The following is a 17,455-nucleotide window of genomic DNA, read 5'->3' on the forward strand; positions in this document are numbered from 1 at the left end:
TGTTTAACTAAAAGTTATCAAAACCAAGGTTTCTAATTGATCAAGTTAAAGTTATTCCTGAAAATATTTTAAGAACACCATATTAGTTGGTTTAATGTTAAAGAATAAGTTTTATAGATGGTGATGGTTATAAGTCCGTTGTCGTAACCCAGATCATGTCTTTTCTTCTTCGAATAAGACATCACAGAATCAGAGTGCTCATGAACTAATTTCCTTGAATACGCTACTAGTATATAGCATACACAATGGTAACAGTTGGTTGTAGAGTTCAATTTCCTCATGGAAATTTATTTTATAAGGATTTTGCTGTTCTAATTAGGACATTTTGGTGATTTTTTTTTTTTTAACTTCTGCACCATCTCCAAATTTGGAGTGATCACATAGATCCACTAACGCTGAATAAAAAAAGTTGAAAATGACCACTATACAAACTGAAAAATGAACTGAATGGTCAATGAAAATGAGCAGGACACATACTGGTAGTGAAGACCATTAAACATACTAAAAGTGGACAGAGTAGCCAATAAAAAGTATCACTAAATAAAGGCAACAGTAGTATATCGCTGTTCAAAACTCATAAATCCATGGACAAAAAACTAAATCGGGGTAACAAACTAAAATCGAGGGAAACACATTAGATATAAGAGGAGAACAACGACACAACACTAAAATGTAACACACACAGAGACGGACCAAGCATCAGACAAAATCCCACGAGAATAACAAATATAACATCAAAACCAAACACATGAATTTGGGATAGACAAGTACCGTGACACGTCTTATCGCAATGTGAATGGACAGGATAGGCAATATAAATGACCACTAAATATACATGTACTGACTTGATAATATAGCCATTGTTGACCACTGGCCATACTGTCAGTGGACAGAATAGCCAACAAAAAGACCTCTAAACACACTGGAAGTTAACAATATAGCCGATGAAAATGATCAGTAAACATAATGGCAGTGGATAAAATTTAAAATTAGTAGATGAAGATGATCACTAGGCATTCTGACAGTGAACGGATTAAACAAGAAAGTTTGTTACAGTGGGTATATAGAAGTGTATTATAAGAAAACTGGATGTTTTCATGATTTATTCATATTTCAATGGTACATTTGTAATACAATTGTTTACACCATTTAAGCCTTTAACAATAAACAAATAATATACACACTTCTCTCAACCCTTTATGTGAGTAAACATATTCTAAATTGTCATTCTCCTATAAAGGAAACAATAGTTGGTGAAGAAAAACAAATAATATACACTTCTCTTAAACCTGTATAAGGGTAAAAATATTTAAAATTGTCATTCTCCTATAAAGTAAATAAACAATAGTTGATGAAGAAAAACTTTAGTCTTATAAATCTGATTTTTTTCTAATTTATGACTGACATTGTTACAAATGCTTACAATTTTAAAAGCATTGGTATGTCATAATCCATTTTAAACCATTACCAATTAAGCCTTCTTGTGAGCTACAACATCATTGAACCAGTTTGCCTGATACAAATAGTTGTCAGCATCATCTGTAACATTTAACAAAGTACCAATGGCATAGTCAATTTATATTTTTACTCGAAAAAGTAGTTTTATTTCCTACACAAAATTACTAGTAAAATAACTAAACTTGTATATTTTATAACAAAAGAAAATAACATATTTAATTTTAAAAATAAAACCATGTTTTACAAGAATGCATTTGTCAGTGTATTTTACCAATCATGTCTCTCTTTCAGTTATGAATATCACCACTGCCTCCATTATGAGCAATTGTGATCAAAGAGAATATAAAAATATTTTAACAATCTTTCTTGAGTCTTGATCTCTGACATGAAAATTAGTTTGGACTTGTCAATTTCTACTTGTGTCTCCAGATTTTTGAACTCTCCTCACCCTGGCATCCTTAAATAATAAGTAGCTCAAATATTTACAAATGCTGTTATATTTCCATTTATCTCCCTATTTACATATTAGAACAAAAACTTTTCCCCAAATTAAAAAAAGTCAAAATTTCAACTCACACTTGTGTTTAAATTTACTTCAATCAGTAAAACAGTACTATTTCCCTATTTACATATTAGAACAAAAACTCTTCCCCAAATTAAAAAAAGTCAAAATTTCAACTCACACTTGTGTTTAAATTTACTTCAATCAGTAAAACAGTAACGAACATATTAAAATTTTCTATTGAAAATCAGAAAAACAAGTCTTGGTCCTTTCACTATATTAATCCTCTTCAACATTGTTAATTATTCTGCTATGTTTTTAATAGTGTAGCCATCAAAATGCAATGGCAAGGGTGCCGTGTGCCATTGCATAAGATTTTGACAGAAATTGAGCACTTGTATTGGAATGGGAATGTCCCATTTGATAAAATTTTACGTGAACTCAGGATACGAAAAATCATTTTATTGGCTATTCTATAATGAATACTGTCTTTAAACAAAAACCTCACAAAACTGAAAATGTATAAACTTAACTCTTGCATCAAGATGCTTATAATATTTTTAATCTTTCTTCGGCATCAAAATCTTCTAACTTATAGCAAGTTTTCTTTAGAAACATTTAAATAAACAATTACATAATAGATAACTTTATTTAGTCCCAACCAAAAATTTCTTTGATTCTCAAATCTAAGTCTGAACTTTTGCAAGGTGAGAGTTTTTTTTTATTTCTGACTATTTTCTATCAATTTGCACAGGTTTTCACCAAAAAGTAGAAGGGGGGATTCTATTAAAACATTATGGAATCTTTTGTATTATAGATAACAGCAATTAATCACAATGATTCCCTAAATATATATATATATATTAAAACATATTTACAATAACACAAAAACATAAAACTTAAAACAAAATAAAGAATTTTTAATGTTGCTACGAAAATAAAAATTCAAACAGATAATGTTGTTACGAAAATGAATATTCAAACGGACCAATCAAACAAAAATTTACATAATTGATTAACTGAAATTTTTCTAACAAATTTAAGCTGTATAATTGATTAAATTCCATTCAATATATATTTCACCATATATCTGTACAAACGAAAAAAAGTAAAAAAAATAAAGTTGATTTTTGTGTTTTTTTTCTCGTTTCATTATTGCATTTATAACTTGTGACTGTCTTTTAAAGACAATTTTTACAACAGAAACATAACCAAAATACAAAAAGTGAATAAGTTCAAAATACTTCAACTTAAAAAGTTCATCATTATTTTATTTTCAATATGCGAAAATTAATATAAATAACATGATCTATTAATAATACCTTAGTATTTTAAAAAAAAATAAAAAAATTTAAAGAACAGTTATCATGGTGATCATTTGTTCAAAAGTACTTTTTTCAAATTTGATAGATCATTGACAAAATATTTAATAAAAAATATTTTAGAAATCAACTTTTGACAACACATCTGAGTCATGATTACACAGTCATGTAAAACATAAACACTGCATCTAATTTGGTTCAAATAAAAAAATATTTATATCCAATCCTTATTTCAAATTCAAAAATATTTTTTCTTCAAACTATGCTCTTTTACTTTTTTAATTGTATTCCTTAGTTTTTTTTGCATATTACAACAAATCAAATCTCCACAACTGAGAAGCAGATTAATAAAGCAAGTCACTATAGAGGACTTATTCCTATTTTTGTATGTCTTAATCGTTAATTGTTTACTTTTAATTATTATCTAATTCATTCATAAACTTTTATTCTCCTAAATCTAGTTCTTTTTCCAAGCCCATGAATACCTATCCTTGTTACTATAAAAAGTTTTGATTTTAAAGCAACTTTATTTAATACATCAAAGTGAAAGTTGCAAAATCTTATGTAAAATATTTTGAAAAAAATATCAATTTTCTTCATCTTTGCCATATAAAATGGCAAGAAATTATATCATGATATACGGATACAGAATCAAGAATTTAATACACCTATATATTAATATGATAAAATATCTATGTTCTGTAACCTATTCCACAATGTTCCGTAAAACATATTTGACAGTATAAGCAAAAGCAGCAAGTCCAATCACAACAAATATATTAGCCAATGCACTGCCGATAATTCCTTGATTATTTCCGTTGGTATTCTGTCCGTTCAATAACTGAGATTGTGTGTTGCCATTCCTTGTTGATTCTGCTAACTCTCTTTCTCTTCTAGCTTGCTCTTCTCTTATTTTCTAAAAATGTAACATTGATCATAAATAGGGGGTCTGGATGTGGGGTATCTTTTCTAACTCATTTTTTCTGTATATTTTATTTTTGATGACCATCATATAGATATAGGAAGATGTGGTGTGAGTGCCAATGAGACAACTCTACAATTTAAAAAAAAGTAAACCATTATAGGTCAATGTACGGCTTTCAACACAGAGCCTTGGCTCACACCGAACAACAAGCTATAAAGGGCCCCAAAATTACTAGTGTAAAACCATTCAAACGGGATATAGTCTTCTTAATAATTATATAGCACCAATTTTTTTTAATTTTTTTTCTGCAAATTTTTCTGTAGTCCATATTTTTCCTCTATTCTTCAAACCCAATCCACATTATAATAAAAACTTGCATTATAGCTTTTAGAGCATAACTTGAATCAAATATTTCCTGAAATCTTAATTATTAAATATCTCATTTTTGTCAAGTTTTCCAAAATGGTATAATAAATGCACACCAAAAATTCTAATTCCGATTCATTTAAGTAATCGACAGAAATGTATTATTTGTTGACATTCTATGGTAAACAACAATTAGGGGATGACTGTATTGTATTTGAAGCATTGACGGCATCAATTGGCGATTTGATGGTCCCAAATTAAGTTTACTGGCGACACGTTGGCAGAGCCAGTAAACAGGTATTGGCAACCATCAAATCACCAATTGATGCATTCTGAGCTTAAAATTCAATATTAATATCTCCATTCTACTGAAACTGACAGTAAACAAGGTTTAATCATATATATTTAAAATCTGTCAAATGTCATCTGCACTTGCACATATTTTTTCATAGCATCAATTGTGAATTAATGCCATGAAAATTAATGGTGACATCATCCAATCAAAATGAACATTACAAACGATATTGTTTTAGAATAATTGATTGCTTTTGAGTTTGTAAATTATGATAGTTACATGCTAGCTATGTAATTTCATAAAATTTCATTGAGTTTTGAATACACCACAGTCATGTTGAATTTTAACTTATCATTTAAAAGATCTAACATTTGCAATATTTTGTGTCTAATTAATTCAATTTTGGTTCTCAAAATAAAGGTTCAATTATATAAAATGTTCGGTAAAGGATCGTATGCACTATATCTTATCCTTACCTCAGCCTCTTCTGGGAATAATTCACAAAATGTTTTATCTTTTAAATTAAACTGTCCACTCTGTGCAGCCAATTGTCTTTTCTAGAATAAACAGGACATACATGTATAACATGAATAAATTGAATATAAAAGTAAAATAACAAAAATACCGAACTCTGAGGAAAATTATAAACAAGAGTCCCTAATTAAATGGCAAAATCAAAAGCTGAACCATATCTTGTACGAATGGATCACAACTCTCATATTCCTGACTTGGTACAGACATTTTCTTATGTAGAAAAAAGTGGATTAAACCTGGTTATATAATTAGCTAAACCTCTCCCAAGTATGACAGTTGCATAAAATGTCATTATATTGACTTTTCTGTGGAAAGACCTATTGTATTTGTTCTGATTATTTGTTTTCTTCTTCAGCCAAATTTCAAAACGTGTTATGTGGTTTCGCAAGATATTGCTTAGATTTTTGACATATGATATCGAACAGCTATTTTGCTTTTGAGACTGACCCTGTTTTGTCAAAGTCTTTTTTTGTAAGAGTTATCTCCCCAAATACTTGTGTGAAAATTGTACACTAAAAAATGAAAGAAAAAAAGTTGCCAATTTTTAATATTAATGTACTTACTGTATAATCAGATGTCTCTATGCTTCCTAATGTGGCACTCTTTTCTAACTGTAACAAAAATACATTATTAATTCAATTTCAAATAATGCACAATCATATCTTTGACCTTGTGAACATTTGGACTCCTCATGAAAAATTTGTCTCTTTTTTATATTTTCCTTGAGCATGAAATTTCAACAATATATCTCACACTGAAAATCCTTAATTTGTAATTTTTTGCATTAAAGTTTGTATCTTATAGTTGGTTATTTATGCATCTATTTGATGTCTTTAAAACAATTTAAAGAATGTTTGTGCATTGTGGGGAGATTCTGTTAGTCCTTCCTCCATTCCAGGATTCATTTTATGGAATAGCAATAAATATTCCTCATCTCAATACTATCTTAATATTATACAAAAGACAAAAAATCTATAATTAATTTTTGTTCCTTTAATAGCTATAGAAAACATCAGTCCATCATTTCAGTGTTTCAGAAACTAAAAGTAATGCATTGCAGGTAAGACCCAGCTAACATTTTTCAAAAATTGTGTTAGCTTAAAAACATACTGGGAGTTATTATGACAAGCGTACATCAAAATGATAAGAGCAGTGATTTTGCTAGCGCTCGTCACTTTCGTATTTTACGAAAGGGTTTTCTCATTGACGAAAGTATTTCAAATCAATTTCGTCACTTTAATTTTGAAAGTGTAAAAAAAAATTCGCAATAAAAACTATAAATCTACCTGTCTTCATGTTTTTGACAAGTTTATGACCTCCAGGTAATTAACATTTTTAACAGGTGTTACAAGTTGTGATTATAACTAATCCGCTTATCGCCATCGGATGGGTCACTAATCCGTTAATTATTATTAAACCCCATAATTGAATGACCATCATAATTATTTCCCCAGGAAAACCAGTCAGTCGGCAAGTCATTTCAACAACCAGCTAGGAGTTTAGTTTCGTCAATTAATCAAAAATTTAACAACCCGGTCAGTTCGCATTTGAATTTCAATATTTTTCCAACGATCTGAAGTTCATCTGTCGTAGATTCGTCATTCGAAGGCATTTTCGTCATATTTGATTTAAATTTTCATCAAAAAACTTTCGACAATTTCCATTTAAAATAAAGAACTTTAATGTGTTTATTCAAAACTTTCACGAGTTAAACAGGTGCTTCCTGTATTGTGTTCTACGCATGCGTGAAAGTATTCCTTTGACTATTTATAGACTTTAAAAAAACGTAAAATACGAAATCATTTAATTTAGAATCATTAAAACGAGAGAGACAAATATCTCTTACTAAAGGAATTTAAATAAAAAAAAATGATAATTTCCTGATGAATCCGGACTCGTTTTGAATTTATTATCCACGTGTCACTTCCCGTTTTCGTTTCATTTTAAAACCGAAAGTAGTAAACGTGATCTATTGTTGATTTGTTTACAACCTACTTTCAGTCATTATTATAGTTCCAAAAAGGATTTTACACATTTCCAACTTGAAAGAAATGATTCCAAATATCGATTTAGACCTTTTATATGGATAATGATTATGCAGTGAAATAATCATTGCAAGTTAATTTCTGCTGTGATTTCTTGTTTAAAAAAAATAGAATCCAACTTTTGTTGATCAGGAATGACCCCTGGAACAAACTGAAGAGAAATTGTGAACTAAATTTCTGGATTCCATGTCAGAATCTTTCATAATAATGGCCAATACAGTCAAATCATACAATAACTGCCAATCATGCTGGTGCCTCAATCCCTTAAAATCTGACAAAGTCAAAAGTTGAAGCTAGTAATATACATCATTGGCCCCTTGCTTTTACACAAAATAAGGTTGATTTTAATAGCGCGCAAAAGTGACTAAAGCCCTCAAAATCCTAGCTTAAACCCTGTAAGAGGGTTTTGACTAATGACCAGGGTTGCGTTCAATATTGTAGCAGCTACAAAGATCTACGTAGATTTTTGACAACTGAACATGTAGCTAGCCTAGCTGCTAAATAGATCTAGATAGCAGCTAGGCTAGATACACGTTCAGTAGTCAAAAATCAATGTAGCCGCTACGATATTGAAAGCAACCCTGATGTTATTTTCATTTTGTTTTGTTTAAAAAATGAAGTACCCATAACCCTTTAATTCAGATTCTTAAGAGGCCAAAATTAATCATTTCTTTTTGGACGAATCCATGATGTGAAACAATTCTTTTTTGATCTACTGAATACGTATAAGTATACGTTTAACCTAGCAACATTTTTACACCTAACCCAAGTCAGGGGCCACTGGCTTTTGTTAGTCTTGTATGTTTTTTAATTAAGGTTCATTTATATGTTTTGGAGTTTAGTGTGAAGTACATTTTCAATGAACTAGTACACATTTTTATTTAGTGGCCAGCTGAGGACCATCAAGGGTGCAGGATTTTCTTGCTGCATTGAAGATCCATTGGTAGCCTTCGGCTGTTGTCTACTCTTTATTTAGGATAGCTTCTCTTTGACATATTCCCAATTTCCATTCTCAATTTATTTAAAATTGTATACATATGGTATAATGATTCAATTATTTATATTTTAAATATGCCTATCAATATTGGATTATATATAATTAAGTACCTACCATAAAACTTAACAATCCTGTCAGTATAGTAGATACAGACCATGCTGGGTTCCATGTGTCTGGATGAAAATCACTTATTGACAGACATAACCTGAAATAAATCATAACATTGTGTCTTTAAGTGTCTTTAAATGTTAAATATCATGATGTTTTTCTATGCAACTTGCACAAGTTTATCGTGGGGTAAAAAGGTTTCTATGTAGTGTTGAGTAAACTGTTGTTTGTACTTTTGCTATTACTACTTTTTTCACTTTTTGCATTGGTATTGTTGGGTTTTCTTATGACTTATATCTACTGCTTTTTCAAAAGAGAACCAGTTGGAAATTTCAATCAGTCTGTAATAGTATGGGTGCTGTAACTTATAATTGAATTGGTCTTGTTGTACTCATTGGGTGGTTGTTGTATGTTGCTGTTGATCATATAACTTGTTTATTTGTTTTTCTGTACAGTTCTTGTATTGTTCTGTTGCACCACTGTCCCAGTATTAGGTTGCAATTCTGTAAATATTGACAATGCAATTTCCCATAGGAACTCCTTTTACGACTAAAACTGTACCACTTTTACTATGAAGTTTTGAAAAAAATCTTATCCTAGAATTGAAAGTTCACAGTCATATGAACCACAAGTTTTTTCAAAGGTCAATTTATAGGGCTGTGCGTCATATTTTCAACGTTTATATGCCCTGAACTTCTCAGAGTTTAAACTAACACCAACTTTCTTAACTACCCCTACCTCGAATGAAAGGTTACCACAGATTTCAATGTAAACAATATGCACATGTAAATTTACTGGTAACATTCCCAAGTTATGTCTCTGCGAGATGGGACACAGAGAGCATAACTGGGAACCAGTATGTAAACAAAATTAATTTTCTATGAATATTGAAGTTCTCCCCAAAAGAGGCGTGTTTTGAGAAACAGCTGTATTTACAAAGTGCAACCATAAGGGGAGGGTTGGGCACCTACTTACATGTTTAACCCCACCACATTCTATATGTACGTGCCTGAACCAAGTCAGTAGCCTGTAATTCAGTGGTTGTCATTTGATGTTGTGTTTTTTCTTTCATTGTTTTGTTTTTCATTGGTTTTCTCATTTGAATTGTTTTGCATTTGTCATTTCTTCAGCTTGTAATAATTGATTAATATATATTATGTCTGTGTTAAAATCTTACCTTGTATTACATTTAAACCTTCCATTTGGAGTAATCATATAAATACTTGGTGGCTTGAAAGGAAATTCTCTTGGAAATATCAACTTCCCATGATAGATCCCACCTACAAAATAAAATAATGTCATGAATTAACCTATTTAAAACTCTAATAGGCCACTGCATGATTATGATTAGTTCAGTCATATTGATTAGGGGACAGATTATTTTTAAAGAGGTGAAAAAAGTATGAAAGTAAACGAAATCCAATGCATGTTTCCAGGCAACTGCTCTGTTTTAATGATGTTTCCCCTGATTTTTCAGACCATTTTTACCTCCATTTTGAAAATCTGCCCCCTTTTCAATATGGCCTATTAACCTTGAAGTTATATGGCCTATAAACTAAAATTTCTTGTAACTGAAACTCAGTTGGTAGGATTCAAAGAACTATAAAGAAAATCCATCATCCAGTCATAGTTTTTTGCTACTGATTAATACTAATCTAATCTACTCTATATTAGCAGCCTTTCCTAATGTATTACATGATTTTCTATTACTTTGATTGTGTTCTCTCACTCTCAATGTGCTAGTATGTATCTTAACTTATAATATATAGATCAGATGTTTCTATATGCTGTGGTAATAAAGTACAAATGTATCAGTAGGTTGAATGGGTTTTTGTTTAAAGTATAGTAGCAAATTAACTCAATATTCAGAGGGAACATATTAATTTGATGGTACTGTGTAATATGAGCCCTGTTTTGTACAAGATTGTCTAGACCAACAGAATGCTTTTCTGAGAAGCAGCTAATACCAATTTGGATTTGACCTGGAAGGGGATTGACCCCAAAACCTTCTGCACTCAAGGAAAGTACATGTATGCATGTACAAGCAGGTAACCAGGAAGATAATACGGTATCAGTAGCAGGTTACCAGGAGACCAACAAGACAAGACAGTACCAGTAGTGTATTAGTATTTGACTTTACCTTCATATGGAGATTTTTCTGGTCCTGTAACTATGTAGTGCCTAAAAAGATAAAGACAAGATTGGTTATTTAAAAATTTCTATACTTCAAAAGTGAGTTTGGCAGCCCCCCTATTATTAGATTAATTGAATGCCCTAAACACCTTACACAAAAGAACATTTTAATACAATGATTTGACAAGAATCTGTTGCTGTTTCATGGGTAGTACCCGTGTTAAATATGTTAGTAATCAAAATTCACAAAATGCTATATGTATCTGTTTTAAGTAGTTTTTCAAGGAGGTTGCTCTAGTTTACAAGTTAGCAATTTCATTTCTGATTTGTCTTGAAATCAAGTCCCTTTGTTATCTTATTTGTCGATCTATATATGGACTGTGAATGATTATCACAGTTGAGGTTTATTGCAATATACAAAAAACTAATTATGAACTACATGTACACTGCATTTAAAAATACCATTACCAGTTTATTTGTTGATAATTAAAGATCAATGATTATCTAGATTTGTCTATAAGGCAAAGTCAACAGTTTTCTTGGAAAGGTACTGTTGTTCTCCCTCAGGCTTTTAAGGTGGTACCTAACACTACAGGGAGATAACTCTGTAAAGTCAGCTAAACGTTTTAATTACGTTGTGATGAAAAAGGAATATTAAGCTTCTCAATGATCAAAATTGGTGGTTGTCAAATTGCTATATAAGCAGTGTAATTTTTCTGACAAAACGGTTGGTTCAAAATTTTTCAAATTTTTATATTTTTGTTAAAGGGTTAAAGTAAATACTTTGACAAAATTTTATGAAAATTAAACGAGCCAAATTAATTTTAGTGAAAGTGTTGGGTACCACCTTAAACAATTTCTATATTTTTACCTTGGTGCTATCTGAATAGATTTTATAAAAGAATTCATTGTAAATTTTATGCTATTATTTTAGGAGACAGCAATTTTCCAAATCCCATTGTGCTACATGTATTTGAATTTACTATGAGGAACACTGAGTCCTAACTGGCATTATAACTGATGGACAAATCTTTGATCAAGTCAATTGAAATTGAGATAGTTAAAAATCTGCCATTCAAGTCCAGAAATTTAGGAACTATTATGATACATTTTTACATGCTGATCTGTTACAACTAATTATTTAATTTTCAATGGGGTTTTAATCATGTTTAAGTGCGATATATAATCAATATTACCATTCCAATATATTAGATGGAAGTGGAGCAGCTTTGACATATGGTACTGGGTCACGCATAATACGCATGAAATCTTGCTTTAGCCTGGCTGTTGCCGTGTTGTTGACACGTTTTCCACTCATCCTAAAAATATGGATAAGATCATAATTTTACAAAATGCATATACGACAAAACATTTCTTGGGTTTAATGGGTACATATAACTAAATGAAATACATGATAAACTTTTTAAAATTATGTAAAACATTGATAATTTTTAATATGTTATACTCAAATGAAGCTTAACATGCTTAAAGAGTTCAATTTTTCACCATTATGACCATTATAAACATGAAGTGATAATTATGCATTAAAATTTTTGCTGTTCTTGCACTTGACAATATTCAACAATCATCTCTGCATTGTTGCATCAGACATTTCTCTTATTACATCAAATGCATTGCTGTAAGAAACATTTTTTTTAATGTTATGTCAGTATTGACGTCAATATTTTACGGGAAAGTCTGCAAGAGTGAAAGTCAATAATGAAGGACAAATATCCCTATCGCTATTTGGAAATCTGTCCTGCTTGAACTATTGACGTCATACAACAATCACTTTTCCATTGTCAAAATGATTGTGGTGTCAGATATATTTTTTATTATGACGCCAAAATTTTAAGGGAACATTTTTCTTCTTCTTCCACATAAGAGAGTAGACTCTTCTTCTTCTTCTTCCTTTATAGTACAAGATGTGAAATTACAACAAATGTGCGAGTATATGTGAATTATCTACAGTGTAGGAGTAGTAGGAGTGTAAAAGTTTTGTCCAGTAATGGCAAACAATTAGCAATAAGGTACATATACATACATGTATATAGTGATAAGGAATTGAGACTGAATTTCAACCTAGTTTGCAGAGTAGATTAGACACATCATGATTTTGTAAACTGTCAATAAGGTCCCCCGTGTCCGCGCGGCTGGTGATACCGCTCATCAGCTGATTTCGTTATATCAACAAAGTACATGTAACATAAATAGAATCCTCCTTGTTTAAGCCTTCCGATGGGAGAAAAAAATGAAAATTGATAAGTTCAAGAGTAAAATAATAACTGCAATCCCTTTATTTACAATATTTAGCCAATTTCCATTAAAAAAAATACATAATGATATAAAATTTGTTTTAATTAAGTCAAATTTTTATCATTTGTTTATCAGATTGAAATAATTTTTGCTCTGAATCCTTGGCAGTGTGCTTGGTTCAAATTCAGATCTTTATATTTCGGAGTAGAAAATCTTCCCTTTATTAAAAATAGGCTATTTTTGGAAGGCATGCGCGAAAACACCTGACATTGGAGGAACTCTCAGAACAGGGGTTTTCCTAATTTTGAGGGTGAAACCATACAAACAGAAGATTTTCAGAAATAAAAGTATGTTATGAATGTGTTCACACAATATTATACAATTATTGGTTTTATCAGTTGAATGAAGCGAAGGCATAAGTCTTAGGTGCGCGGATACACCAGACTGCACTGTATCGTATCCAAGACCAATTTCTACTGAATTATCAACATGTTAGAAATTATCTGAATGCTGTCTCACTGACAAAATTTGTAAAATTACAAAGAGAAAGTCTGGTTAGTGATATAGTGGTTTGGTTTCAAGCAGAGCCAGAGGGAAAATGATTTTCAAACCACTTCCTTATCATGTAAACAGGTGTCCCTGACAGTGACAGTCACGTAAAAAATAATTTGACAATCATCACAATATGATTTCTGCCAGTTAGGCTTACCTGAATTAATACGTGATATTAAAATAAGGTAAAATAAAATATCAATGTTGGATAGACATAATGACAGCTGCTTTCGCTTTTACTTTCTGAATGAACAATTCATGAATGAAATGTTTCTGTTTACGTCATTTTTACAGGATTTTTTACTAAAAGACCCTTTCATCATTTTGATGGGAAAATCCCGAGATGTCTCGAAATTTTGTTTAGATAAAAGAAGGATTAAGTTGACACCAAAAGAATAAAAGTTAGATTTTATGTCATTATCAAATTATTCCCGTAATTACGTTGACTATAAACAATAAGTCAAAAGACTTAGAGAAACAATTACATTAAAATAAATAAAAATAAAAATCGTCTGAAAGCAAGGCATTGGTAGCCAAACCAGGGACTTTCTATGCAAGAAAGTCCCTGGCCAAACCGAACTAATTAAAGTATCATATTAACACCATAAAAAGTAAGTAAAACTTTATTTGGATTCGGCATATTGACAAACAATGCAAACATAAGCTCGAATGAGCTTTTCACCGAATATAAAAACATATGCAATAACAAATAAAACAAGGCATGCAGCATACAATAAATAATAAAAAGCAGCACCAAAAATTAACTCTAAGCAAATAGCATACACATGTATCTTGCAAAATACCAAAAAAATATGAAGCACTTTAAAAATTTGCAGTTTAAAATATTTTTTTAAAAAATTATGATTTATAAAGTAAAAATTTCAAATCTTTCAAATTTTAAAATGTAAAAAACAAAATTTCAGTTGCAATGCAAGTTGTTAATGAGGGTTTGGATGGGGTTAAATGATTAAAGAATAATGCCCTTAAAAAATGAAGATTAGAGAATAATGAGCCAAAAAATAGAAGATTAGAGAATAAAAGGGTTAATTTTTGGAAGATTAGAGAAAAAAGGGGTTAATTTTTTAAAGATTAGAGAAAAATGGGGTGAAAATTAAATGTTTACAGAATAACTGACCCCCCCATCCATACCCTCGTTAATGCAGCATAAAAAGCATAAATATTGTAACACAAATTATCTACAGGCAGAGCAAAAACATTCTGTTCCACTCCAGGACTGAACAAGACTCTTAAAATGTGAGAAGCTATTAACAGTCCTGAAATGGTCTGGTAAGCTATTCCATAAAGAAGCAGCAGCAAAACTAAAAGATTTTTTTTCCATAATTGATCATAACTCATATTCGGTATGAATGCAAAGATCACTGGCACTAAGATAAATCAAAGATGTGTGTACTACTATACAAATCCTTGCGGATAAAAGCATAAAAGGGAAACTAACTACGAGATTTCTATAAAATCTCAAATATGATTGCTTTTGTTCAATCATTTATTAAAGTGATATAGTGAAATAATAATTCGCTTTTTAGCTGCTAGTGTGGTTCAATTTTGTCAAAATAAGTTAAGAAACATTGATGATGACTTATTCGCTTGTAGGTGAATGGTTCGACCTCATTGAATCCGTATTCATGTGAACTTTAATTTAATCCGTTATAGCTAGAGATGGATAACGCATGAACTGTCAACATTGAAAGTGAATGACTTGAAGCTAAATCATTTAATTAATTGATTCGATCCACAAAATATCATTCTTATACAGATAAAAACAATGATAAACATAACTATATATATTTTTAAATCTATAATTTGAAATTAACCTAGAAAAATCCAATTGCACGAGTTCCCTTATCTATTTATATCTATACTATATATGTTTGTATCGCTTATATAACAATCGGACGTCTTCGATCGTAGGTCAACTCGATAGTTAATAATTTGGCGTCTTGACTAAAATACACACAAAACGAAGCTGTATATATTCTCGAGCCCATGCCCCGTAAATTGTTAATTTTCGACTTTTTATAATTTGGATAAATTTTTTACATTATAATAAATAAAATATGAGTATATGAGTCAAATTGGTGAACATGAATTCAAGTGACAGCTAGTGAGTGCCCCTTTAAATCAGAACATAAAACACTAAAGAAAATAATGCACAAATTATGATAAATTGATCACTCAGTATAAGCAAACATATACAACTATAGCATGCGGTCTAAAAAAAAAACTGAATCTGTTTATCACTGCCAAAGTCGAGAATGGAACCCTTACAACTGCTTCAAAATATCGTAATGTGTTTGTGTTTACAAGAAACATGTTTGATTTCGTGTTAATGCTCTAAACGTTCTCTATAGTTATGAAAGAATAGAACAAGTAGTCGTTGTTCAACATGTACAAAGAGAATTGCAATATATAGTCAATGCAGTCCGAGGAAAATAAATATTATTTTCGACTACCATTTCGGCTCTACCGTCATTCTTAATATTCCTTTCATATGTAACATTTTGATGGATCATCCCTGTTAGGGAGCTACCATTTGATTTTTATGGGGGGGCTAGGATGAAAATTTTGTCCTGCCTTTTTTTTTTTAGCTGTAATCTCTGTCCTGCCTTTTTATTTTTCATTCTGCTCGGTCCTGCCTTTTTTTTATTTAGTTTATCCTGACTTTTTTTACCTAAATTGTCGTCCTGACTTTTTTTTTTGCAAGTGTCTCATCCTGCCTTTTTTTTACTCAAAACTCCTGTCCTGCCTATTTTTTTCAAATTTCATCTTAGCCCCCCCCCCCCCCCCATAAAAATCAAATGGTAGCTCCCTTAGTGTGGGACAAACATTGAGAATAACTCAATGCTCTTCTGCTTTTGTTTCGAATATACTACAAGTATATTAATCGTAGAAAAAAAACTTTTTTAATTCTCTCAATTGAGACCGAAAACGCTGTCTATCAATAATAATTATAAGATGTGGTATGAGAGCCAGTGAGACAACTCTCCATCCAGGTCACAAGGAGTAAAAGTAAACCAATATAGGTCACAGTACGGTCTTCAACACGGAGCATTGACTAACACCATGCAACATTGGCGGATCCGGGGGGAGGGTCCGGGGGTTGGAACCCCCCTATTTTGGACGATCAATGCATTTGAATGGGAACATGTGGTTGGAACCCCCCTTTTATCCTGGGTTGAGAACCGGCCCCCTTTTTTAAATGGCTGGACCCGCCCCTGACCAAAAAAAAAGCAAGCTATAAAGGGCCTTAAAACATTATACTAGTGTAAAATCATCATCAGACGGGAACACCACCGGTCTAATCTATATAAAATACAAAAAACGAGAAACATTTATGAACTACACCAACAAACGACAACCACTGAACATCAGGTTCCTGACTTAGGATAACTTTGCTAATATTGTGATTCGTTGGTTCACGTCTATTATAATTGTTTTCTTAAATAATTTTGTTATACATTAGAAATTTAGTTTTATCAATTGAATTGTTTTATATTTTTCATGTTTTATAGCATACTATACTACATGTATGGGTTTTTCGGCATTCAGTGTCGAAGGCGGTACTGTTGCCTTTATAGATTTCTTTATATAGTTGATTACGTCTTCTTTATTTGCACTTTGTCATGAGATAGTTGTCTATAATTGCCAACCATTCTACATCTTCTTTTATATTTTTATTATCGGCTATTATCACTAACGACATACTTCGCTTGAGTCGTATAAACAAAAATAACAGATTAATTTGCAAATTTAGTCTTCCCTCTATGGGATTTGAAACCATGCATATGACATTTCAGCGTACCGTGATATGGATAGTAAACTGCGCATTGCTACAAAACAAAGAAATATTGATGAAATAGTCGATCTTGGTTAATGTTCAATTAGAACCTTTAGATTAACTTTATCTAAATAACAAAATACATGAATAAAGTTCGATCACTTTC

At 31.0% G+C, this 17,455-nt stretch overlaps 1 protein-coding gene across 1 annotated transcript; it reads right to left on the reverse strand.

Annotated features, from left to right (window-relative positions):
• Positions 1-1,086: 1,086 nt before the first annotated feature.
• Positions 1,087-13,812, reverse strand: LOC143056880 (ubiquitin-conjugating enzyme E2 J2-like). The gene is made up of 8 exons (XM_076230055.1): positions 13,651-13,812; positions 11,882-12,004; positions 10,693-10,733; positions 9,730-9,832; positions 8,559-8,649; positions 5,966-6,013; positions 5,345-5,425; positions 1,087-4,198 (listed from the first exon to the last, which is right to left on the reverse strand). Exons 2-8 carry the CDS (start codon positions 12,001-12,003, stop codon positions 3,989-3,991), a joined length of 696 nt encoding a protein of 231 aa, XP_076086170.1. The 5' UTR covers position 12,004; positions 13,651-13,812; the 3' UTR covers positions 1,087-3,988.
• Between the last annotated feature and the right edge of the window lie 3,643 nt (positions 13,813-17,455).

The sequence above is a fragment of the Mytilus galloprovincialis genome, chromosome 13 (genome assembly GCF_965363235.1).
Source record: "Mytilus galloprovincialis chromosome 13, xbMytGall1.hap1.1, whole genome shotgun sequence".
In the NCBI taxonomy this organism is placed as follows: domain Eukaryota; kingdom Metazoa; phylum Mollusca; class Bivalvia; order Mytilida; family Mytilidae; genus Mytilus; species Mytilus galloprovincialis.

What these genes read in the sequence shown, in the direction of transcription:
- LOC143056880 (XM_076230055.1), bottom strand. Translation starts at nt 12,003, where the DNA reads ATGAGTGGAAAACGTGTCAACAACACGGCAACAGCCAGGCTAAAGCAA. An exon ending in AGGTTTAAATGTAATACAAG is followed by an intron (nt 8,650 to 9,729) that starts GTAAGATTTTAA and finishes GATTTATTTCAG; the next exon opens with GTTATGTCTGTCAATAAGTG. An exon ending in CAGGATTGTTAAGTTTTATG is followed by an intron (nt 6,014 to 8,558) that starts GTAGGTACTTAA and finishes TTTTTGTTACAG; the next exon opens with TTAGAAAAGAGTGCCACATT.